Source organism: Bos taurus, unplaced genomic scaffold (genome assembly GCF_002263795.3).
Source record: "Bos taurus isolate L1 Dominette 01449 registration number 42190680 breed Hereford unplaced genomic scaffold, ARS-UCD2.0 ScbfJmS_892_Leftover_ScbfJmS_927, whole genome shotgun sequence".
Taxonomy (NCBI): domain Eukaryota; kingdom Metazoa; phylum Chordata; class Mammalia; order Artiodactyla; family Bovidae; genus Bos; species Bos taurus.
In genome coordinates, this window is record NW_020192291.1 from 400,181 (window position 1) to 425,488 (window position 25,308).

The 25,308-nt window shown below is 44.7% G+C and overlaps 2 protein-coding genes and 2 long non-coding RNA genes across 5 annotated transcripts in view; 2 read left to right on the forward strand and 2 right to left on the reverse strand.

Moving 5' to 3' along the window:
- Positions 1-25,308, forward strand: part of LOC132344802 (uncharacterized) — a 282,704-nt gene that overhangs the window by 144,043 nt on the left and 113,353 nt on the right. The gene's annotated exons all lie outside the window — the stretch shown is intronic.
- On the reverse strand, positions 4,576-7,398 carry LOC618686 (melanoma-associated antigen B4). Of its 2 annotated transcripts, none has more exons than XM_059884525.1 (2): positions 7,170-7,398; positions 4,576-6,105 (listed from the first exon to the last, which is right to left on the reverse strand). In XM_059884525.1, the coding sequence occupies exon 2, from the start codon at positions 6,054-6,056 to the stop codon at positions 5,025-5,027; it is 1,032 nt and encodes a 343-aa protein (XP_059740508.1). In that variant the 5' UTR covers positions 6,057-6,105; positions 7,170-7,398; the 3' UTR covers positions 4,576-5,024. The 2 variants fall into 2 exon arrangements, with proteins under 2 accessions (XP_059740508.1, XP_010820427.2); XM_010822125.4 differs by having other exon boundaries at positions 7,165-7,398.
- Positions 16,058-21,536, forward strand: LOC132344803 (uncharacterized). Its single transcript, XR_009493782.1, has 2 exons — positions 16,058-16,281; positions 20,301-21,536. It is a non-coding gene; the product is annotated as an uncharacterized lncRNA (long non-coding RNA).
- On the reverse strand, positions 21,904-24,241 carry LOC782942 (melanoma-associated antigen B5-like). Its single transcript, XM_059884526.1, has 2 exons — positions 23,965-24,241; positions 21,904-23,084 (listed from the first exon to the last, which is right to left on the reverse strand). The coding sequence occupies exon 2, from the start codon at positions 23,072-23,074 to the stop codon at positions 22,286-22,288; it is 789 nt and encodes a 262-aa protein (XP_059740509.1). The 5' UTR covers positions 23,075-23,084; positions 23,965-24,241; the 3' UTR covers positions 21,904-22,285.

The window sequence follows — 25,308 nt, forward strand, 5'->3', positions numbered from 1 at the left end:
TGGCTGTGGCATCCCTCACCTGTGATCTTGCTGGGCAGAATGTGGTTCAGTTCTCGCCCCAGGGGCCATTGTGGCTTCCCTGAGTATTTTTTTAAGAAATTATTTATGTATTTAATTTTGGTTGTGCTGGCTCTTCCTTGCTGCGTGTGTGTTCTCTAGTTTCGAGGAGCAGGGGCTACCCTTCATTGGGGTGCACTGGCTTCTCATTGTGGTGGCTTCTCTTACTGTGGAGCACAGGCTCTAGGACGCATGGGCTTCACTAGTTGCAGCAAGAAGAGGTAAAGTAGAAGAAGTGTTAGGAGATTGCTGTTGTTGTTCAGTCTCTAAGTCATGTCTGACTCATTGTGACCCCATGGATTGTAGCCCTCCAGGATCCCTGTCCATGGGATTCTCTGGGCAGGAATACTGGAGTGGGTTGCCATTCCCTTCTCCAGGGGAACTTCCCAATCCAGGGATCGAACCCCGGTCTCCTGCCATTTCAGGTAGATTCTTTACCGTCTGAGGCACCAGGACAGCCATATTTCAGAAGGTAGCCAGAAAATTTTTAGCTCAATGTCTTTTCTTTTCTTTTGTTTGTCCATTCTCACCCTATCCTGTAGACACTCTCAGCTTGAATTTTATAAACAGAAAATGGAGGCATTCATGGCATACAGTGTCTGGATTTGGACACCAAAGGCAAAGATACTGGGAGTCTAGGTGCAGAGAAATGCAGAAGAAAGTGACTTTCATTCTAGCCCTATGAGCCAGTTTAACAGGCCATAGTTTAAAATTTTCAAAGGGGTGGCATGGAGACCTCCTCTAGCTGAAACCTATCACATCAGGTTTTGACTCAAATCCACATGGCCAGGACTCCAACCCCCAAAAATCCAGTTTGGGACTTGAACCATGGTCTTTTAATTAGAATCACTCACCTGGTAGCTGGTCTTAGGGCAGCTCAGGTTGTTTGTGTCTCAGCACAGAAGGAATTCAGCAAGAGGCAAAGTGTTAGGCAAGAAATAGATTAATATAGGATGCTTGTAAGAGATGCAAGCAGTCAGGTGACGGAACTCTGCCTGGACGATTAAGTGGAATACATTCTATAGTCAATGGAAAGTGGAGGACTAGGAAAGACTGCCTTCTTTGAGTACAGGTCAGGCTTACATCACTGCCTCCCAATTCATTTGGAGCAGGAGAGTGTCTGACCTTATGAGGTCAAACTTGGATTATTGTAGAACTTCTTCAAATGGATAGAAGGGTCGTGACATTCCTCTTTTACCTAAAGGCCTGGGGAACATCTCATGTATTATTTATGGCTTTATATTTAAACAAACCTGCCTTCTTCCACTACATTCTGATACCTTTCTTGAACGATGTTAACTTACAATGGTCTACCAATTGTTCCTATGTTTCTCTACCTCTATTTGCCTCCTAGACTTCTAGATCTTCCAGTCTGTCTGTCTGTGGTCAAGGCCTCATTCTTGTCTGACTCTTTGCAACCCCATGAACTGCAGCACTCCAGGCTCTCTGTCCATGGGATTCTCCAGGCAGGAATACTGGAATGGGTAGCCACTTCCTCCTCCAGGAGATATTCCAGAACAGGAATCAAACCTTCATCTCCTGCATTGCATGTGGATTCTTTTCCACAGAATCACCTGGGACAGCTACCTGTATCCTATGCTATTCTATCCCTGTCATATGGAGGCAGGCTCCCAGAGCCAAGAGCTGTCGATTCTCTTGGTGGGAGCCTTCTAATGAAGGTCTCTAGCTTGGACTATTGTCTGGAATTTAGTGAGCAATTTTCTTCCCAACAAGTGGAAGGGGCAGCTATGCATGTGCAGAAACATCAAAGGTAAACTTTCCTAGCAAGGACTTGAGGGGAGGAGCATGCCACTTGGTTTGAAGCCTTCCTTCAATTCCCTTTATCATGGAGGATTGGAAGGACAAATGCCCAGGGAAATCAGTCTGCACAGAGTAGCTGACCCACGTATGAAAGAACTGTCTTCCCTGCCACATCAAGGGTTACCTGAAGCTCCTCTGGAGAAATGACCAGGGGTCCTCTGGGAACTGTTGGGAGGTCTTGAAGTTCCTATTTACCTGAGGACATGTGCTCAGAGTAAGGCCCCCAACTCTCTGAGACCCAATAGAAGAAAGTAGAGGTTGCCTAACTTACCACATCTACCTGTGGTCTCTCAGGACAGAAAGCTGTGACTGGAAATTGAGGCCTTCTGAATGCTGGCTGCACCTGTCCTCAGTCAGGCTCCTAGGAAGACCTGTATTTCCTCCCTCTCTTCACTATTACTGTCCTCTCTCCAGGTCCCCACACTGACTTCCCATCTCCTAACGAGGCCTGTCCTCTCATGCTACAGCCTTAAATTCCCTGAGACCTCCTCAGAGGATGTGAGGGCTGCCAACCTGTGGTCACTCATGGCTGACCCGAGGGGAGGGATTCTATAAAAGTAGTATAGTGTGAGTGGTTCCTTTAGTCCCCATGGTCCTCCATTTGACTCTTGGCATGACCTGGAATTCGTCCTGAGGTTGACCCCTGAGCCCCAACACCTCACCTCCTGAGATGCTCTAAAAAGAAATGTGTGGGGTGCATCATGCCCACATTCCCAAATTTGCCAGTGTGAGGGGTAGAGGGGCAGGGCTGTGTTCTAGGTGCAGTCCCTTTATTCTCACTTGGAGTCAGTAGCTTCCACTCTGTACTGAAGTGAGGCTTCTCCCAGTAGACTAAGGCTCTCACCTCCCTGAGACCACTCCAGAGGAAAGAGAACATTTCAGCCAGAAAGCTTTCTCCTGGGTCTCATAGGACTGATATCAGGGGTGGGCCTCCACACTCTCCCCTGTTCTGGGCTGAGTGGTCCTCTTGCCCCTCATTCAGGGACCTCATCCTCACTCCTGACCAGACCCAGACTGCAGCCTCCACTCACCTGAGGCTGTGCTCCTCAGAACAAAGGCATTACTTTCTTGGAAGTTCTGGATTGGAAGACAGGATGAACCAGATGTGTGCAAAGCTACTGGGGCCTTCTGAGGAGGAGAACATTCTAGGGCCCCCCTCTCTTCTGGAGTCAAGTGGTCCCCCTGTCTTAGATCAGGTTTCTTATCTTGACTTCTGGTAGCAAATGGGAATCCACCCTCTCTACTGGCTGAATCAGCTGGCCTGTGGCCAAGGCTTTTGCCTTCTTGAGACAACAGAAGCGGGCGTGAGAGAGCTACTCCCTGGCTACCCTTGCCTGTTCCTCCGTGCCATCCCCCTTGCTATGGGGGGGGTCCACTCATCAGCACCCAGTGTCCTCACTGTAAATCCTATGAAGGCCTGTTAGGATCTCCTACTTGGGCAGAATTGGAGCTGCTGCCAAAAGACCAAGATGCTCAACTCCCTGAAAACCCCTCCACCTTTGCCCTGCAGGAAAGGAAGGCACACCTCAGACAGACTGCTCTCCCCATGGCCACACAAGGCAAGAAGCAGGATATAGTTTGTGGGACCCCTAGTGTCCTAAAATCTTCCCCTTGATAAATATCAGAGGCTGGGACTCTTCCATCCATTGACCTGAGGACACAGCGCTTAAGCTAAGGCTTCTATGTCCCTGAGAATCAAGAAGGATAAATGAGGGCATATTGATCTTTTCAGGGTATCTGACATTGCATGTGTTCATGACCACATTGTCCCTGAGTAGTTTTGTCTTCTTTCATACCATTCATTTATCAGCATTTTCTAAACTTTATTCCAAAACAGTTCTTTGGGACAGGGCCCCATGTATCCAACGAGACACATTTTTTGGAGTGTTTAGAGGAAAAATGAATGAAACAATATGCCTGGCTTAGGCTGGGAGAAGTGACACATTGTGGGCTCTGCACCAATCCAGGTCGGGGGACTAGTCCTAGGAAGGTCACTTCATCAGTTTGTGAACTTGAAAATTTGCAAGTTATCCATGCATAAATGGAGTCTGCTAAATCTGATCCTGCATGAATGCTGGAATGCATGTTCTACATATAAAGCAGTGGCATACTGATTAAGTATTGGTTTGTAATAAGTGGAAGTTATGATTACTATGAACCCCTCAAATACCACCTTCCCATCTGAGTTTACTTTTAATCCAGGAGACAGCAGAGAATATGCAGTGAATTAGGACAAAAGAAACAAATATTCTTAAATGAGCTAAATAAGTCAAAGTATTTTTATTTTTACTAAAAAAAAGTTTCAAAGAAAGAAGGTAAACCACAACTTAAAGACTTTTTACTCTATTGTTTTCTCCATTTTCTTTTTGTTTCTCAATAGTTTCTGTAGTCTTCTTTCACATTAGCATGAAAATCACTCTTGCAGTGCTATGTTACCTACTTTCAGATCATAAAGACAACATAGATGGCTCCTGAATTTCTTTAATATCTGCCACAACTGTACAATTAAAACTTTTAAAACAGCAATGAATATAAGAGCACTATCATTACCAAATTAATACTCTGAAGAAAAGCAACCTTGTAGAAGTAAAAATATTTTAAGAACAAAAAAATCTAAACAAATAATATGTAGAAGTTACTCATGTGAAACAGAAAGAGAAATGTGATCTAAACACCACTACCCACACCATGCACTCTTTAGAAGCTTGACTACTTTTCAAGAAAAATTCTCTTCTAATGTCATGTTATCTTGTTTGCATTGTGAACAATATATTCAGTACTTTCAGTGTGTTTTACAAATACCCAAACTTTTAAAACATTAAAACAGCTGGAAACTATGATTTATATGATTCATACATTTGAATTCTGAAGCACAATAAACCTTATCAAAAGTAAGAACATTTGAAAATACTAAACACCTCCTTCACCTCTTTACATTTCTAATTTAAATCATCATTCATTAGGTATTTCTCATGTGAATACAAGAAAACATATATATTTTGTTAAAACAAACTAGACCTAAACTCGCTTACCATTTAAACTGTAAGATATGGGCTTTGTTCCCTCCACCCCTACTACTCTGCACTATTTAGGAGGTTGACTGCTCTCTTCCAACACAAAGGGAACAAAGTGCCCTGCCCCCCTCCCTAAATGTGGGAGGAGCTGCAGGACTTGGCCCTGGAAGGGGCACTGGCCTCAGCCATGGTGGGAGCCCTGGCCGCACCTCTCCGCCCTGCTCTCTCCGCCTGATCTCTCAGAGCCTCGTCATAAAGGTCTGGGAAGGAACTAGGGACCCTACCGTGGAACTTGGCTAGAACCTCCAGTACCTTCATCTTACTGATCTCAGCACAAGCTCTTGGGCCCCACAGGAACTCATAGCGTGGAAGATCACTATTGGGTACCTGGCGGTAGTTCAGGTACTCCTTCTGCACTAGATCTTTGGTGATGAGCCTTCTGGGCTCCCCAAAGATGCAGTGCCTCCTCCCAGCATAGATCCCCAACATACTGAGGAATTCCCAGATCTCCTCCTCAGTGGCGCGGTTACCATTCATGAAGATGACCCCCAGGAGCACCATGAGGAGACCGGACTTGGGCAGCGCCCCCTCATCACGCCGACAATCGTTTCCCCCGAGGTTGAGCTTCCTGATGAGGGTGTAGATGTTCCCTCTACGGTCGACTTCCTTCATCTCCAGGCCAAAGACCAGCTCCACGCGCTCACGGGCTGTACTGAGGATCTCAGGGAAGTGCTGCCTGTACTTCCTGCTGACGATTTTCATCAGGGCATTCTGCGTGATGGGCTCCTGCTTGGTGTACTTCTCCAGCAGGAACTCCACGAGTTTCCTGGCCTTCCTGGCCAGAGGATCTTTGCGAGTGCTCTGAGTGGAAGGGGCTGCCTGGGAGGCACCTGAACTTTCCTCCTCAGGGCCCTGGGCACCTTCATCAGATCCTGCACATGAAGGCCCTGCATCAGGAGAGCTAGGGGCCATGGCTCCCTGAAGCTCCTGGCCATCGCCAGCAGCAGGGGAGCTCGGGGGAGAACCCTGAGGGACAGAAGAGTGGGAGGAGGGGCACTCCTCCTTTGGGGCTGCAGCAGCACTGGCCTGGGCCTCCTGAGTGTCCCCTTGAACCTCGTGGCGTTTCCTGCGGGCATGGGACTTGCTCTTCTGCCTCCGAGGCATGGTGACAGCAGGTCAGGGACCGCAGGTGGGAGTGCGGGCAGGAAGGCACCTGGAGGAGGGACAAGGACATGCTGTGAGAACCTTCAGCAAGGAGAGTCCTCCCTGGCTTGAATGGAAGCCGCCTCTGGGGGATCCTCGAGGCCAGTGCTCTAGGACCCACGGGCTCCTGTTCTCCTGGTCAGCCTGTCCCCTGAAACCACTGAGTAGCAAGGCAGAGTGAGACCTGGGGCACAGCAGACAGTCCTGCCTGGGCGTTAAAAGGGGGACCAGTGGGGGCTGGCAGAGGAGGCAGGTCCTCTCAGCTGACATTCAGAGTCAGGATGAAAATTGGTGCGAGACACCCCCATATCGAATGCCCCCTTTCCCGTACCCAGCCCGTTCCCTCTCCTGTCTGAAATTGACGGTGCCACCTTCCCTGTCACCCCAGACGAGGAGAGGAGGGCATACTCAGCCCCCCACTGAAGGGTCCCAGGACCTGCCCTTCTGCTGTCTCGTGGCTGCCCCTTCACAACCAGGCTCCAAGCTCCCCTCTCAGACCGCTGCCCCACTTCCCGATGTTTGGCCGGGGGGTAGCGCTGAGCACAGGGAGGGTCCTGAGTCGCCTGTTTGTCAGGGAAGATGGCCCTCATCCTGAATCTTCCCGAACCCTGACATCCTCCCTCTACTGACCAGCTGCCAGCCCCTCAGACCAAAGTCCCCTCTTCTTCGAGTGTCCCGTGTCCGAGGTCGCAGTGAGGGAGCCCCCCAGCCTTTACAGCTGCCCAGCGGCTGCCCGGATAATCCGCAGCCAAATGGCGGTGAGTGGGGGTTACACATGGCTGCCGTTCTGGTGTATGGAGACCCTCAGTCCCCCCGAGGGTCCCTCCTTCACTCCACAGGGCTCGTCGCTCTTTCTCTACTGAACGGAGCTGGGGTCCAGCAGAGCCTGACCGAGGCATTCTTTCCCGAGACCCCCTAGGGGTTAGTGGATAGTCTTGGGGCCTGAGAGCTAGGCCGGATCCTCTGGTCTGAGTGCAGGGGTAGGGCGGCCGGAGGCTGTGTGGCCCCCTCTTTTCAGAGGGAAAAGGGAATGGGGGTACAGAGACTTGTCCCTGCACTCGTAACTCACGTCACCTCCGATCTTGACACCCGATGACACTTGGGACTGCTCCCTCTGGCCACCGTCAACGGCAGCTCTCAGAGATAGCGGCACTGTCAAGGATGGCGTCGCTCCCCCAGCGTGCTTAGGAGGACGTCACTTCCTGTCATGCGCATCTGGGCTCCAGGAGGACAGCAGGGGCGGGACCTGGACAGGCGGGGTTCCGGGGGAGCTTCTCACAGGATTGGCACGTGGACTTTCCCTTGACTCTTAAGGGGTCCTGGGACGTCCCTGTCCTGAACTGTCAGCTGGCTCACTCCATGCCTCTCACTCGTGTCAGCACTCCCAACAGGAAGAATTGGGGAGCCCAAGCCTAACAGCCTTCCTGGAGCCCATGAGACCAACACCGAAGGCTCTCTTGGGCTCTCTCTTCTATAGTAAGCGATGCTCTGTCATTTTCCATGCCTTCCCTTAACCCCTGTAGATGCTGGGCTACGTCCCATCTGCTGACCTGAGGCCAAGGCCTCATATCGAAGATGTGAACCCCCGAGTCTCCTGGTATGAAGTGCACATACGTCTCATCTCACCATTTCTACCCGAGGCTTCCTGGAAATGGCTGCTACAGGTAAGATGAGCTGAGAGGGAAGGATGGGAGACTATCTTCTGTGGTGTGGAACCCCTCACATCTCACTCAGAAACTTCATTCATATTGACTGCTGACAGGGCCTGGAAATCCTTCCCTTTCTGGTATAAGTCCACCCCTGTCCCCAACCATGCTCATACAATTCCAGAAGAGTAAGTGAAGGGGCTCCTTAGCCTGACAGTTCTCACTGTGGGCTCTCAGTCGACTGCAGGGTCATTGCTCAAAAGTTCTGAGATGATGTTTGTCATTTTGTACAATTACTGTGATACTAACTTTTCCGTTTTAGTCCCTGGGTGATAATCTATTAGGTGATCATTTAAAAGGGCCAGTTCTCATCGACTAGCATTCCCTGGTGGCTCAGACCATAAAGAATCTGCCTGTGGTGCGGGAGACCTGGGTTCAATCCTTGGGTTGGGAAGACCCCTCTGGAGGAGAACACGGCAACCCACTCTGGAAGTCTTGCCTGGAGTTTCCCCTTGGACAGAGGAGCCTGGTGGGCTACAGTGCATGGGGTCGCAAAGAGTCAGACACAACTGAGTGGCTAAGCACACACACAACAAACTTTGTGCTGGTTATTTCATGATCTGGGCCGTACTGCCACATCCAAGCCAAACTTTGGTGCCCCATGGTCCTGGCATGGGGCCTCGGAGATGCTGCCTCAGATTCCTTCAGTGAAGCAGTGGAGATTCATGATCCCAGGGCAGAGTGGAAGAATCCAGGGCTCAAGTTTAAAGCCTTTTGCAGCTGATCCTGTTGTCTGCTTCCCTTGCAGCCTGCACATCTGTGCCAGTCTCTTAAGTACTCCCCACTGGGCACACATAGGGTCAAGTTCAGTGGAGACTTACTGTCCATCAGGGATTATTTAATTTTATGTTTTCACTTTTGTTAATAGTTTTCTTCATTCCTTCCATAAGATTTCCATGGTTATTTCTGGGTACAAAAAGCAGCAGACCCTGTTTCATTGTGGTCTCAGCTACTCTGACTGTGGTACTAAATCTGTAAAGGAGTTACAGAAAATTGACAGTCTTACAATATCTGTTCCTCATGAGTATACATAACATACTATTCTGTTTGAGCCTTCTTTGTCCTGAGACTCTCAGGAAATTCTTCATGTTGCCTCCATGAAGACTGTATACATTTTTCTAAAGTTTCTTTGTAGGTAAATTTTTTTTCTATGGTTGCTTCTGTTTATGGTGTATTTTCTGTTACTTGGTGTAAGTAATTCTTGATACTTCCAGACCAACTAGATGATTTTGCTGCCATGATCTTTTTTTTTATTCCAGATTTTTGAAGTCTCTTACATGTTTGAATATTTCCTGTCCTGTTTTCTAAGATTTTTAATTTAAGAATCAAATTGTTACTGTGATCTTTTGCTTTTCATTACTTCTGACTTTTATTCATTTGGCATTGTTGTATATAACTCTAGTGGCTATATGTACTTCTCCAGACTTTTTTTCTAGTTTTTAAATTCATAGATTTTTAAACAATTATTTTTAATTAGAAGATAAGTAAATGGTGTGTCAGGTTCTCTTGTATGAAGCAGCTATATACATATATCTCTTCCCTCATGAACCTCCCTCCCACCCCCGACCTCACCCCTCTAGGTCGTCACTGAGCTGATTCCTTGTGTCACCCAGCAACTTCCCCCTCATGCCTGTTGTCCACACGGTAGTGAATATTTGTCCACGCCACTCTCTCAATTCGTCTCACTGTCTGCTTCCCCCGATGTGTCCACATGCCCGTTCTCTACGTCTGTGTCTCCATTCTTGCCCTGCAAATAGATTTATAACTACCCTTTTGTGGCTTTTCTTTCTTATTCTCTTATTAGTATATTTTGCAGATAGAAGTTTTTAATATTAACAAGGTTCAGCTTATTATTTTCTTTCATGGACTGTGCTTTTGGTGTTGTGCCTAAAATCTCATTACCAAAGTCATGTTTTGCCCCCGTGTTATCTTATAGATTTTCTTGCCTATTGCATATGGCATGTACAATCCGAGTCCCTGACCAGCGATCAAAACTCTTCTACCAGCAGTGGAAGTGTTGATTCTTAAACACTGGACTGCCAGGGATGTCCCTGAAATTTTTTTTAAATTGTGTGGTTTTGATTTAGGTCTGTGATTCCCTTTGAGTTAATTATTTTGAAAGGCTTAGAGTTTGTATGTGGATTCATTTTTCTTAGATAAGGATGTCTAGTTATCCCAAGGCTGTAAGTTTAAAAGACTGTCCTTTTCCATTGAATTGCCTTTGTGCCTTTGTTAAAGGTCGGTTTAGTGTTTGGGATGTCTGTTTCTAGATTTTCTGTTCTGTGCCATTGATCTGTCTATTATTCTGTTAATAGCATACAGTCTTGAGTATTGTAGCTTTAAAGTAAGTTTTGAAATCCAGTAATATCAATTCTCTAACTTTGACCTTTGATATTGACTTCAGTGGGTATTATGGATCATTTCATTTTTGACATAAAATTTAAATTGTTGGCTGCTATCTACAAGCTATCTTGCTGGAATTTTAAACAGAATTGCATTAAGTATCTAGGTTATGTTGGCAATAAGTGACGTCTCAACAATATAGCATCTCCCTATCTATGAACATGGCGTGTCTATTTATATAGATCTTCTTTAATTATTTTCAGTGCAGTTTATGAGTTTTACTCATGTAAATCTTATACATATTTTTTAAAGAATTACTTCTAATATATTTTGGTGCTAATGTAAATGGTGTTAGGTTTTTAATTGCAAGTTCCATTTCTTTATTGGAAAAGAATTGACTATTATGCATTAACCTTATTAATATACTAATTATATAGTAGTTATATATTGATAATATATTAACCTTATTAACATACACTCCTGGCTTATTAATGCCAGGAGTTTTCTTGTTGTTGATGATTATAATTCCATTTTTCCCTTCCAAATATCTATATCTTTTGCTTCCTTCCCTTATCTCATTGCATTGGCTACAACTTTCAGTACAGTGTTGAATAGGCATGGTGAGAAGGGATATCCTCGCCTTGTTCCTCACCTTAGTGTGACAGCATCTGTCTTCTCACTATAGAATATGATGTTTTACCTGTATTTCTTTTTAGATGTTGTATATGAAGCTGAGGAAATGCCTGTCTGTATCTAGTTTGCTGAGAATTTTTATGATGAATGGGTGTTGGATTTTATCAGATGATTTTTTTCCCTTCATCTGTTGATCTGATCTTGTGATTATCTTCCTTAGACTATTGTTATTATGACTTAAGGTTGCTGATTTTCAAATGTTGCACATCTGAAATGCATCCTACTTAGATATAGTATGTAATTCCTTCTATGGATTGTTAGGTTTCTTTCCTTATATTTTGTTGGGGATTTTGCTTCTGTGTTCATGAGAGGTATTTGTGTTCAATTTTTTTCTCTTAATTTCTTCATCAATTCTTCAGTGCTCTGCTTTCCTCACAGTCCAACACTCACATCCATACATGACCAGTGGAAAAACCATAGTCTTGACTAGATGGACCTTTGTTGGCAAAGTAATGTCTCTGCTTTTCAATATGGTATCTAGGTTGGTCATAACTTTTCTTCCAAGGAGTAAGCGTCCTTTAATTCATGGCTGCAGTCACCATCTGCAGTAATTTTGGAGCCCAGAAAAATAAAGTCTGACACTGTTTCCCCATCTATTTCCCATGAAATGATGGGACCAGATGCCATTATCTTCGTTTTCTGAATGTTGAGTTTTAAGCCAACTTTTTCAGTCTCCTCTTTCACCTTCAGCAAGAGGCTTTTTAGTTCCTCTTCACTTTCTGCCATCAGGGTGGTGTCATCTGCATATCTGAGGTTATTGATATTTCTCCCGGCAATCTTGATTCCAGCTTGTGCTTCTTCCAGCCCAGCCTTTCTCATGATGTACTCTGCATATAAGTTAATAAGAAAATAAGCAGGGTGACAATATACAGCCTTGATGTACTCCTTTTCCTATTTGGAAACAGTCAGTTGTTCCATGTCCAGTTCTAACTGTTGCTTCCTGACCTGCATACACATTTCTCAAGAGGCATGTCAGGTTTCTTTTACATCTACCAAAACTGTAACTTTAAAATCCTAAAACAGCAATAAATAAAACTGGAATATCATAACCAAATCAATATTCTGAAGAAAAGGAATGTGGTAGAAGTAAAAATATTCCATAAAAATGAAGTGAATAATATGCAGAAGTTACTAGTTTACATCAGGAAGAAAATAGAGATCTAAACCTGGTTTGCTCGACCCCTACTAACCTGCACTATCTAGGAGCTTGACTACCCTTTGAGAAAATTCTGTTCCAGTGTCATCTTACCTTGTTTAGATGGTGAACAACATATTCAGTATGTTCAATGTGTTTTACATATACCCAACCTGTGGCTTTCAAAACTTTAAAACAGCAAACAATGTGATTTATACGATTAATACATTTGTATTCTGAAGCAAAATAAACCTTATGAAAAGTAATTAACATTTGAAAATACTAAACTCCTCCCTCATCTCCTTAATCTAATTTAATCAACCTTCACTAGACATTTCTCTTATGCATAAAGGAAAAATGATATATATTTTTAAAAATGAGTTGCACTTAAACTCCCTTACTACATAAAACAGTAAAGAACATACATGTTTTGTTCCCTCCACCCTACTACTCTCTACTGTTTAGGATCTTGACAGCTCTGTTCCAACACAAAAGGGAAGAAAGTGTAGGGGCCTCCCTCCCTAGATGTGGGAGGAGCTGCAGGACTTGGCCCTGGAAGGGGCACTGGCTTCAGCCATTGTTGGAGCCCTGGCCAGGCCTCTCAGCCCTGCTCTCTCCGCCTCATCTCTCAGAGCCTCCTCATAGAGGTCTGGGAAGGAAGTCCGGACGGTATCGTGGATCTTCGCCAGCACCTCCAACACCTTCATCTTACTGGTTTCAAACAAACGCTCGGGCCCCACACTAACTCGTAGTGTGGAGGATTGCCATTGGGCACCTGTCGGTACTTCAGGTACTTCTTCTGCACCAGATCTTTGGTGATGAGCTTTCTGAGCTCCCCAAAGATACAGTGCCTCCTCCCAGTACAGACCTCCAACACACTGAGGAATTCCCAGACCTCCTCGCCGGGGGCACGGTTACACTTCATGAAGATAATGCCCAGGTTATGTCCCGAGAACCCACATGCGTAGCCGATGGACATTGGACCTAAGAGCCAGGTCTGAGCCTCCCAGCGTAGAGCAGGTGCGGGGTTGCCGGGGGGCTGGGAAATCCCCTGTTTTCGGGTGGAAAAGGTGTTGGGAGTGCCAGGGCATATCTTTGTAACTATCCAGTGCACTTGTAACTCATGTCACCTCCGACTTGGACCCCTGGTGAGACCTCAGACTCCTCCCTCTGGTCACAACTACAGCAGCTCTCAAAGATAGCAGCCCTCTCAAAGATGGCATCGCACCCCAGTTTGGATAGGCGGCCTTCACTTCCTATCATGCCCATCTGGGCTCCAGGAAGTCACCAGGGGCGGGGCCTGGGTGGGCGGGGTTCTGGGGAAGTTTCCTGCAAGAGGGGGAATGTGGTTCCTTCTTCGACACATAGTGGGTCCTGGGACGTCCCTGCTGATCTCAGTCAACTGGCCTCACTCCTTGCCTCTCACTTCTCTTAGTAAACCAAGCAGGAAGAATTTGGGAGCCCGAGCCTGACAGCCTTCCTGGAGCTGCTGAGACAGACAGTGAGGGCACTCTGGGGCACCTTGTGTGCTGAGTGATCCTCTCTGTCCTCTATCCCTGTCTTCCCCTGACCATAATGCTGTGTTATGTCCCATCTGCAGACCTGAGGGTAAGGCCTCACCTGGAAGATGTCAAATCCCCAGACGTCTGGTGAGAAGTGTGCTGGCATCTCATCTGGACGCTTCTGCCTAAGGCTTCCTGGAAATGGCTGCTGCAGGTAAGATAAGCGAGAGGGAAGGATGGGTGAATGCCTTCTGTGGTGTGGAACCCCTCACATCTCACTCAGGATCTTCATATTGACTGCAGGCAGAGTCTGGAAACCCTTCCCTTTCTGGTATAAAACCACCCTTGTCCCCAACCATGCCCCACACAATCCCAGCAGAGAAAGTGAAGGGGCTCCTTAGCCTGACGGTTCTCACTGTGGGCTCTTAGTCGACTGCAGGGGCATTGCTTGAAAGTTCTGCGATGAATTTCTGTCCTTTTGTACAGTTACGGTGATACGAGCTTTTCTCTTTTAGTGCACGTGGTGACAGTCTCTTAAGCTCATCATTTACAAGGGCCAGTTGTCATCCACTGACAAAGTTTGTGCTGGTTATTGTATGACCTCTGGGCCATACTGCCATGACCATCCCAAACTTTGGTGCCCCATAATCCTGGCATGGGGCTCTGAGATGCTTCCTCAGGTTCCTTCAGTGAACCAGTAGAGGTTCATGGTCCCAAGGCCCAGTGGAAGAATCAACTGCTCCAGTTTAAAGCCTTTTCCAGCTGATCCTGTTGTTTGTTTCCTTTGGGGCCTGCACACTTGTGTCAGCCTCAGAGTACTCCCTGACCTGGGCACTCACAGGGTCAAGTTCAATGGAGACTTATTGTTCCTCAGGGATTATTTAGTTTTGTGTTCTTGCTTTTGTTAGTAGTTGTCTTTATTCCTTGCATAAGTTTTCCATGGTTTGTTCTGGGTACAGGAAACAGCCACCCACGCATGACTGTGGTCTCAGCTACTCTGGATGTGGTACTCAATCTGTAAAGAATTTAAGGAAAATCGACAGTCTTAAAATATGTCCTCAGGAATTCACAAACATACAGTTCTGTTTGAGACTTCCTTTTCTTAAGACGCTCAGGAAATTCTTCTTGTTGCCTTCATGTAGACTGCATACATTTTTCTAAGATTTCTTTGTAACTGCATTTTTCATATCGTTGCTTTCGTTTATGGTGTGTTTTCTATTACATGGCTTGAGTATTGTCAATTCTTCCAGACGAGTCTCTTGATTTTGCTGTGTTGATCATTTTATTCCAGATTTCTGAAGTTAGTTATATGTGTCAATGTTTTCTGTGCCTGTTTCCTAAGAATTTTAATTCGAGGATCAAATTCTTACTGTGATATTTTGTTTTTCATTATTGCTGACTTTTATTCATTTTGCATTGGTACATGTAACTCTGTACTGGCTATGTGTTCTTATCCATATTTTTTTCTAGTTTTTAAATTAGTAGACTTTTAAAAAGTTGTTTTAATCGACAGATCCTTGGTTTATAATGGTGTGTTGTTTCTGCTATACAACAGGATGAATCAGCGCTACGTATACATATTCCTCCTGCCTGATGAGACTTCCTCCCACCCCCTCATCTCACCCCTCTAGGCTGTCACACAGCACTAGGCTGAGCTCCATGTACTATATAGCAATTTCCCACCAGCTATCTTTTGTACACATAGGACTCGATATTTGTCAGTGGCACGCTCTCAATTTGTCCTACACACACCTTCCCTTGCTGTGTCCACAGGTCCATTCTCCACATCTGTGTCACTATTCCTGCATTTCAAATAGGTTCGTGAGTACCATTCCTCCTTTACATGTATATGCATTAATGTATGTTACTTTTCTGTTTCTAACTTACTTCACTCTGTAAACAGGCTCTAGGTGCATCCACCTCGCTACAAGTGACTTAAAGTAATTCCTTTTTATGGCTAATATTCCATTGTATGCGGCTACCACAACTTCGTTATCCAGTCATTGGTCAGTTGAAGTCTGCTTTGCTTCCATGTCCTGTCTATTGTAAGCAGTACTGCAATGAACACTGAATACAGGTGTCTTTTCAATTATTCTTTTCTCAGTGTATATGCCCAGTATTTCTATTGCTGGGTCATATGGTAGATTTAATTCGAGTTTTAAAGGAATCTCCCCACTGTTCTCCATAGTGACTATATCAATTTCCATTCCCACATTTTCTCTAAACTGTCCTCAGCCTTTACTGCTTGTACAATTTTTGATGATGGCCATTCTGACCTGTATGAGGCGCCACCTCATTGTAATTTTGATGTGCATTTCTCTCATGATGAGCGATGTAGCTCCTCTTTACATGTGTTTATGAGTTTGTTGCCCCTCTGTATTTTTTTTTAAAAGAACAGATTTAGGATTGGAGAAAATTCAGCAGATAGAATAGAGAGGTCCCATAAAGCCACTCTCTTCCTCTACTTGGTATCTTCTATTATTAACATCTTGTATTGGATCAATGGATACAAGTTCATTTTTTACAGTTGATCAACTAATGTCAATATGTTATTATTAACTATTGTCCATTGTTTATAATACATTTTACTTTTTGTGTTTTACAGTTCCTTAGTGTTTGACAGATGCATGATAGGATCAACTCAGCCAACATGGTGTCATGCAGAGGAGTGTGAATGCCCTATGGATCTCCCATGCTCCATCTCTTCATCCCTCAAAACCTCACTTGGAACCCCTGACAACTACTCAATGTTTTACTCTTTCTAAAGATTTGAATTTTCCATACTGTAACACTGATGGACTCATACAGTATGTAGGCTTTTTATACTGACTCCTTCTGCTAATCAATATACATTGAATTTTCTCTATAACTTGTTATGGTTTGAAATGTTTTCTTCCAGGACTGAATAGCATTCCATGTAGCTTACCATAGTTTGTTCATCCACTCGTCTACTGAAGGTCATCTTTGGTGATTTCGGTTTTTTGCAGCTATAACTTATTCTGCTATTAAATTTTGGTTGAAGGTTTTTGGATGGGCTTAAGGTTTTGGCTCTTTTGAGTAAATAGTTTAACGTTGATTTGCTAGATCATATGATAAGACTATATTTAACTTAAAAGAATTTGCCAGACAGTTTCCAAAGTATCAGTATCACTGCATTCTCTTTAGCAATGAATTCATTTTCAGGTAGTTTGCCTGTTGGCTCTTCATTGATTTGGACTTCTGTGTTTCTGGTTTGTTCCTTCATTTGTGTTGTATTTCTTTTCTTTTTCATTATTATTATTATTTTAATTACCATGTTTGAGGTCTCCTTTTCCCAGGCTTCAAGGTTGAATTTTTTCTTGCTTTATGTTTCTGCCCTCTATGGTTGGTCCAGTGGTTTGTGTAAGCTTCTTATAGGGTGAGATTTGTGCTGAGTTTTTGTTTGTTTGTTTACTTTTTCCTCTGATGGGCAAGGCTGAGTAAGGTGGTCATTCTGTCTACAGATGATCGGGTTTGTATTTTTGTTTTCTTTGTGGTTTAGATGAGGCGTCCTGCAGAGGGTGCTATCAGTGGTTTGGGGATGCCGGGTTTTGTATTCCCGTGGTTTACTTTGTGTCAGTTCTCAGTATTTGATATCTTAGGGTTAGTTCTCTGATAGTCTAGGATCTTGGAGCCAGTGGACTCACTGTAAAGGCTCAGGGCTTGACCTTGTGTTTTGCGTGGGTCTATACATTCTTTTCTGCTGGTCATGTACTCCTGTCCACTCTCAGCTGGTATTCTGCATGCACTTCTGTGTCTGAAGATGTATTCCTGATATATCCGTGGAGAGAGATATAGTCCACATCCACCAACTCCTCTTGCCATCTTGTTCCTCCTGGGCAAGATTCCTGAGAGTTCCTTGGACTGCAAAGAGATCTAACCAGTCAATTCTAAAGCATATCACTCCTGCATATTCATTGGAAGGACTGATGCTGAGGCTGAAGCTCCAGTATTTTGGCGACCTGATGTGAAGAACTGACTCATTGGAAAAGACACAGATGCTGGGAAAGATTGAAGGCATGAAGAGAAGGGGATGACAGAGGATGAATGGTTGGCATCACCTACTCAATGGACATGAGTTTGAGCAAGCTCTGGGAATAGGTGATGCACAGGGAAGCCTGGCGTGCTGCAGTCCATGGAGTTGCAAAGAGTCAGACATGACCGAGAAAATGAACAGAACTGATGAGTCATCAAAATATTCTAATCATTCCTTTATTTTCTGGATGAGTTGAAGCCTTCCCTTGCTGATTCCCTTACGGTGGCAAAGAAAGTGTGAGAAAATGTGTTCTCTGCTTGGTTTATCAAGTGTGATACAGGCACAGATTTCCCTGGGCAAATTATACAAGCTTTAACCAAAACCTTGCAGGCTTATTGAAATTATCATTGTCCCTATGAGCCACAAACTTCAGGGAGGATTGACATAAACAGTACAAAAACTGGACTTTGGCAATATGAGAATTAGGAATATGCGGCTTCAGATGAGATCAGATCAGATCAGTCGCTCAGTCATGTCCGACTCTTTGCAACCCCATGAATCGCAGCACGCCAGGCCTCCCTGTCCATCACCAACTCCTGGAGTTCACCCAGACTCACGTCCATCGAGTCAGTGATGCCATCCAGCCATCTCATCCTCTGTCGTCCCCTTCTCCTCTTGTCCCCAATCCCTCCCAGCATCAGAGTCTTTTCCAATGAGTCAATTCTTCACATGAGGTGGCCAAAATACTGGAGTTTCAGCTTTAGCATCATTCCTTCCAAAGAAATCCCAGGGCTGATCTCCTTCAGAATGGACTGGTTGGATCTCCTTGCAGTCCAAGGGACTCTCAAGAGTCTTCTCCAACACCACAGTTCAAAAGCATCAATTTTTCGGTGCTCAGCCTTCTTCACAGTCCAACTCTCACATCTGTACATGACCACAGGAAAAACCATAGCCTTGACTAGATGAACCTTTGTAGTAATGTCTCTGCTTTTCAATATGGTATCTAGCTTGGTCATAACTTTTCTTCCAAGGAGTAAGCGTCTTTTAATTTCATGGCTGCAGCACCATCTGCAGTGATTTTGGAGCCCCCCAAAATAAAGTCTGACACTGTTTCCACTGTTTCCCCTTCTATTTCCCATGAAGTGGTGGGACCAGATGCCACGATCTTCGTTTTCTGAATGTTGAGCTTTAAGCCAACTTTTTCACTCTCCACTTGAGTTACAAATATGATAATTTTCCTGATTTTTTTGAAAAAGTACTGTCTTTTAAAAATCTTTCATTTTCTAGATATAAGGAATTTTTTTAACACAGAAATTTGATAAATTGCACCTTTGTCATTAGAATTGAAACATTAATTTTTCTCTCCCTACCATATCACTCCAGAAATTAGAAACTCTCACTGTTCTTATTTTCTTAGGAAAATTGTTATTTTTCAAAAGTTCAGTGAGAATCTATTCTTATAGCGGGACACAAGTGGAAACATTGATTACACTACCGAGACTTTGACTGGAATGTCATGTTTGACAGACACAGGTAGCCTTGGATATGACCAGATAACTTGAGCAAACTAAGGTTAACCATAGGGAGCCATAAAATCCCTTTGGAAAAACAGCCTGCGACCTTGCTGATAGAATTCCCATCAGCCTTACCAGGTGAGTAAGGAAGATCACTTCTGGCAGGCACAGGTATTTTAGTATGTTTTGGGGACTTCAGGAAGAGAGGAATTCATCCAGATCTCTAGGTTTGACAACAAGTCTTTGCTATGGCTTCTTCTTAGCCTCGGCTGCTAAGTCAGTTCAGTCGTGTCTGACTCTGTGCGACAATAAACGGCAGCCCACCAGGTTCCCCTGTCCCTGGGATTCTCCAGGCAAGAACACTGGAGTGGGTTGCCATTTCCTTCTCCAATGAGTGAAAGTGAAAAGTGAAAGTGAAGTTGCTAAGTCGTGTCCAGCTCTTCCCGACCCCATGGACTGCAGCCTACTAGGCTCCTCCGTCTATGGGATTCTCCAGGCAAGAGCCCTGGAGTGGTGTACCATCGCCTTCTCCACTTCCTAGCCTCAAGAGGCTATTAAAATTTCCTTCTGGAGACTCCTTATGAACCGTTCCAGCGAAGCAGATTTAAAAGCGCCTATTGGCAAATTGTTATTATTACTGTACTTTGATAAATAATCAGGCCGAGTTTATTGAATTTAGACTTCCTTTGCAAACAAATTAGGTCTTAGTTTCCCTGTCTTCGGTAGAAATGAGGGAGGTGATAGAAAAAATTGGTTCAATAGAAAGTGTACTACATATGTGTGGGTATTAGGTTCTAGTTCTAGATGTATTACGTTTCCTTGAAGTTTTATTATTTACCTGCAAACTCGGTTGGATCCTGAATTTTTCTAGTGTCCACCCATATCTAGCTGCAACTTTCTTACTAAAATATCCAATTTCTCCCATCCTTTTGATGTGTCTGTGGGAAGACGGTAAGCTGCAAGTATTATACCTCTGCCATCTTGATCTGCTCACTCTCCCATTCTTTTGACTTGAATCACCGAGAACTAACTGCCATTTTCTTGAAGTCCTGCATCGTGAAGCTAGATGACTTGATGCAAAGATCAGAGAAATTGTCACAACAACTTATGTTCAAATAGACTTCATGCCTGTTGCTGTACGAGCCACTCAGAAAGTTAACCTGATCACCCAGAGATATTGCTGTGATAGAGACATTTCAAACTGCAATAGTTGCTTCGATCCTGACACCTAGAAAACTTCTTGACTACCCCCTGGGCTCAGAAACTGGTTTATAACCAGCTCCAATCATTAACATCCACTTTTCTTTTGTTTCCATAGAAATGCCTCTTATTAATAACTACCTGATACCGCATCCACCCTAGACCTATCTTTGGGAGCCCACCTGCATCACAACCTATTGAAATGAGATACCACTCTTCAAATGAACTGACCTGTTCTCAGAATGATGCAACTGCTGCCATGAAATGGAGGACTCCACTAATCCATTCTCTCTCTCCACAGTGACCAGATCAGCTTTTACCATGTGAGACTTGCAGGCAAGTTTCAGAGGAGGGACCTGTCAAGGCTTAGGGCACTCTGCCCCGAAATATACCACAGTGGCGTATTGATTATTTTGAATTCAAGTTACTTAAGAAACAGCCAACAGAGGAGGGACATGCTGCCACCCCCCGATTTCTGCCTCCCTGAGAGCAGGAAATGCATCTCATATGAAGGATGTACTGCCTGCATCTGGAGTCAGAAGGAAACCCTTCTAACCAGAAGTAGGCAGTTCAAGCAGAGAAGCCTGTATACACAAACCTTGTTAAGTCTTTCATTTACTACCCTGGGTACAGATTCTGTTTAGATTCCTTACTAGTTGAGTACCTAAAACCTAAGTTGATTTGTCCTGTCGATTCCTCACAAATTGTTTTGTTATCTACAAAAAAGAAGCTGCCTGCTTTGCCCACTTTTTAGGTCCCATTTCTATGACACTTCTTGTGCACGTGAATTGCAATTTGTCTCTTTTTCTCCTGTTAACCTGTCTTGTCTCAAGTTTACTAGTAGTCTAACCACAAAAATTCAAAAGGTGTAAAGGGAGGAATGTCCTTCTTCCCTAAGCACCTCAAGGGAATTCACCCTTACATCTCAGAAACTCCCCAGAGACGATGTGTGTAGAATACCAGTCTGTGCCCTGGAATCTCCTGCATTGAGATAAGAGCAGAGACACCTTAGATTTCTGTCTGTTAGGGGTCAAATTGTGTCCCTTCCACAAATGCATATTGAAAGCATAACTCAGAGTACTTCAGAATGCAACTGTAGTTAGAAATAAGGTCTTTAAAGGGATGGTTGAGTTAAAATGAAGTCATTAGGATGGGCCATAACCCGTGTGACTATAAGAAGAGAATGGGACACAAAAGGAGGCACCAGGGATATATGTACTCAAAAGGAATGCCAAGTGAAGAGGGTTGCCACCTGGCAGCCAAGGGGAGAGGCCTCAGGGTTAACCAGCCCTGATCTTGGACTTGCAGCCTCTAGAACTCTGAGACAATAAAATTCCATTGTTTCAGCCACTCATTTTGTGGGGTTTTGTTGTGGAAAGCCTAACAAATCAGTACATTACCCCAGGTAGAGATTTCTTCCTGGATAGTCTTTTTACTTTCCTGTCATTCCTAAAGGCTATCTCAAGATCTTGCTTATGTGACTGCAGCTCCTTGTTTCTAAAGTTGTATGGGCATAGGGGAGGTCTTGATCTTAGCTGCACCAGAACTAGCATAGAGCCTTTCAAAGAGCAGATGCTCAAAAAATAAATGAAGACAGTAAGAGGTCTACCTTGTTAAGGTTTAATACCTCCTGCATTTTTCATGAAGCATATCGAGGTATAAATTATTTAATTTTACAAAACAGAAGACAGAAAAGATGGAGAACAATCAAGGTTGATCATGTTTTGAATTTTTTTTCATTTTATTTTTTCATTCCATTGTCCCAGCAGTGTTATTGAGGGATTGATTCCCATTTCGGCAAAAGTCCCTAATTTGATGTCAAATTTTCTTATCTGGATGACTTTTTAAAAGTCTTGGTCTTCAGTAGGGGTGGGAGAAGCTTCTGGACGTGGCCGTGGAACATGCCTGGAAGTGACAGTGGTGCCAGGCCTGGCTGGAACTGTGGCTCGAGCTCTCTTCTTCTCATATCGCAAAGCTTTTTCATATTGTGATGAGAAGGCACTGGGGACCGTATCATTGACTTTTGCCAAATACTCCCAAGACTTTCATTTTTCTGGTTTCAGCATCAGCTCATGAGCCCACAGGAACTCCTAACGTGGAAGATCACTGATTGGCAACTTGGTGGTACTCCAGGTACTTCCTCGTCAGAAAGTCTTTGGTGATGAGTTTCCTGGGCTCTCCGTAGATGAAGTGTTTTCTCCCAGCATATACTCGCATCATATTCAAGAATTTCCAGATGTCTTCCTCAGCGGCACAGTTGCCCTTCACTAAGATCACACCCAGAACTATCATCAAGAGACCGGTCTTAGGTAAGCCCCTACCATCCCACACTCTCCCATTGTTGGGCAGGTTCAGTTTGCTGACAAGGTCATAGGAGTGGATGGTTGAATCAACTTCCTTCAAGTCAACTGCAAAGACAGCCTCGATGTGTTCAGAGGCTCTCTTGAGAATCTCGGCAAATCGGTTATGGTATCTTGGGTGGATAATCTTCAGCATGTTTTCCTTCCTGATGGGCTGCTTCATTTTATATTTATGCAGAAGGAACTGTTCCAACAAACTTGTCATGCTGTTCAGAGTATCACTGTAGGTAGAAGATGAGACATTGGAGGAACCTGAATCTTCCTCATCTTGACTGATATCTTCTTCATCAGATGTTGTGTCAGAAGTAGTTGAAAAAGTGCTGGTAGTAGATGGGGCTTCCGAAGACCCCTGGAAAGTGCTATTTGACCCAGTAGCTGAGGAGCTCTGTGAATTATCTTCTAAAAGAGAAGAGGTAGAGGGAAGCTCTTCCATTACTGCAGCGGGCTGAACTCCTCTGTGACCTTGGAGCTCATATCGGGCTTGGTGGCATTTCTCACAGATGCAGAGCTTATGATTCTGACCCCGAGGCATGATGCCTGTGCTGGGGGACAATGATTAGAAGTGTGAGTAGGAGGGCAGGTGATAAGGGCCCACAGGAAGATGCAGATTGAGTGTGCAGCCGCAGCACGGAAATACCACCTTGGTTATCAGGAAGGCTACATTTGTGGTTTTCTTGAGGGCACTGTTCTGAAACCCCCCCAGGGTTCCTATTCTCCTAATCAGCTGTCCTTTGGGAAACATACTGAAGGAAATTAGAGTGATCTTTAGGTGTCATCCTGCTACCCCTGCCTCAGGCAATCTGGGGTGACAGAAGGGGCTGGTAGTCTCCTGCACAGACACATCTGTTATTTCACATTCAAGACCACCACCCAACTAGTGGCCAGTCATAGGACCCATTCCCTCTGCTGTCCTCTAGTTGTCATCACAAATTTCCCTGGGATTTCTGAGAAGTGAAGATGTCCTCAGCTTATCACCCCAGTCAGTAGTTATCACCCAGTACTGAGTGCTCATTGGGAAGTTTTCTGTCCTGGCCTCTGGAGTCCTCAACACGAATTAAGAGTGCTTTCTTTAGTTCCCCATAGGGCCTGGTGCCCCCATCCCTTTCTTGGAATAGTATTTCCACCTTCATACTAAGGGTTTCACTTCCTACACACCTGATATAAATAAATGTTGGTGGAACTTCAGCTTGATAGCTCTGCCCTGGTTCTTCAAGGGCTATAAGGAACAGGGCTGGATTCATTATCACTTCTTTTTATTGGTAGATGATCCCTCAGTCCTTGCTTTGACCTCTGTTGTGGCCTGAAATTCTACCCTTCCTTCCACTTAAGACCACCACTTCTACTACTATTCTTTCTTATAGTAGGGGAAGCATCTCTGTGAGACCCCTAGGAGAAAGTAAGATTCTCCTCATCTGTCCATACCCGTCCTTGGTCTTCTGAGGTGCAGAGGATGAGATGAATCATATGGTTATGGGCTGTGTGGTTCCCTTCGTCTTCAGGGTATTCAGTTGGTTTCTGGAAAACCTGGAAATAATCCTACTGCTGGCCCTAGGCTACACCCCTTGGACCATATCCCCACCCCCCCCCTTCTGACATCATAGAGGGAAATGCGCATGTCATGTCAACAATGAACAGGTATCCCAGGGATGCCAGGAAGGGCAGGGTTCTGTGTGGTTTCCTCAGAGTTCTGAGGTCTGGGGGTTGTGTAAGTCCAAAGCTGGACTCCTGGCAGTATTTGGAGCTCATTTCTCTGATTACATAAGGGAGCTCTCCTGAGACTAATGTCCTCACTCTTTGTGGTGCCAGAGAGGGAATGTCTGGGAATGCCACATGAGGCTACTCCTACCTCTGCCTTCAGGGATGACATCAGGATTCAGGCTTCTTGGGGCCATCTGTGTTCAGTGTAAGGGTATGCCCTCACTCAGGTGCCTCACCTTGACTCCTGGGGGACTCTGGATTTCCTCTTTCTTTCAATCTAAGGTGACCCATGTAGACCAAAGACCATGTCCTTGCAAGCCCTGAAAAGAAGTGAGGGAATGCACAGCCTGGCAGCCCTGTCTTGGCCTTCTGAGAGCCGACACAGGCCAGTCTCTCTGTGACTTCAGTTCCTCATTCATCTGTCTTTGACTCCTGTCTCTTCTATGAAAGACTTCTTGGGAAAAGCCACGTCTTTGAAAAGTCTTAGTCTGCCTGCAACAAATCTCACAGAGAATGGGCTGAGTCCCAGGAGTGATGGGGAAGCTGCAGTCTGGGAGGGGCCCCAGCATAGGTGGTGTGCTATCAGAGAAAACATGCTGATCTCTTCCTTCTCTTTACTGACCAGACACAGCCTCTTGTAGAACCTTCACTCTTAACAGATTTACTCTCTGAAAGGAAGGGGCTGAATTAAATGACTTTCTGCATCCCTGATCTATTGCAGTTTACTGACATTTCCTTTGTAAATAAATTGTCACTGAATGCTGTCTCCTTCCTTATTCATATTTCACTTTTATTTTCATTTTTTGTTACTTATTCCTGGGGCTTTTTATTCCAAAACTGTGTTTGGGGTATGAAATTCTGCTATTTAACATGTGAAATACCTTTTGGACTAATGTTCAGAAAGGAAGTGACCCAAGGTTAGCCTCATCCTGGAGGAATGGCACAGTATGGGCTCTGGAGGAATTCAGTGCCGGGGTTCAGTCCAGCTCCTATCATTTATGAGCGTTGAGTTTGAGCTTCTTTATCTGCAAATTGTGTTTGAAAGAGTCTATAGTGTAGGACCACAGA

Bases quoted from the DNA above. Each gene is read 5' to 3' on its own strand.
- LOC618686 (XM_059884525.1), bottom strand. From the start codon at position 6,056: ATGCCTCGGAGGCAGAAGAGCAAGTCCCATGCCCGCAGGAAACGCCAC.
- LOC782942 (XM_059884526.1), bottom strand. From the start codon at position 23,074: ATGCCTCGGGGTCAGAATCATAAGCTCTGCATCTGTGAGAAATGCCAC.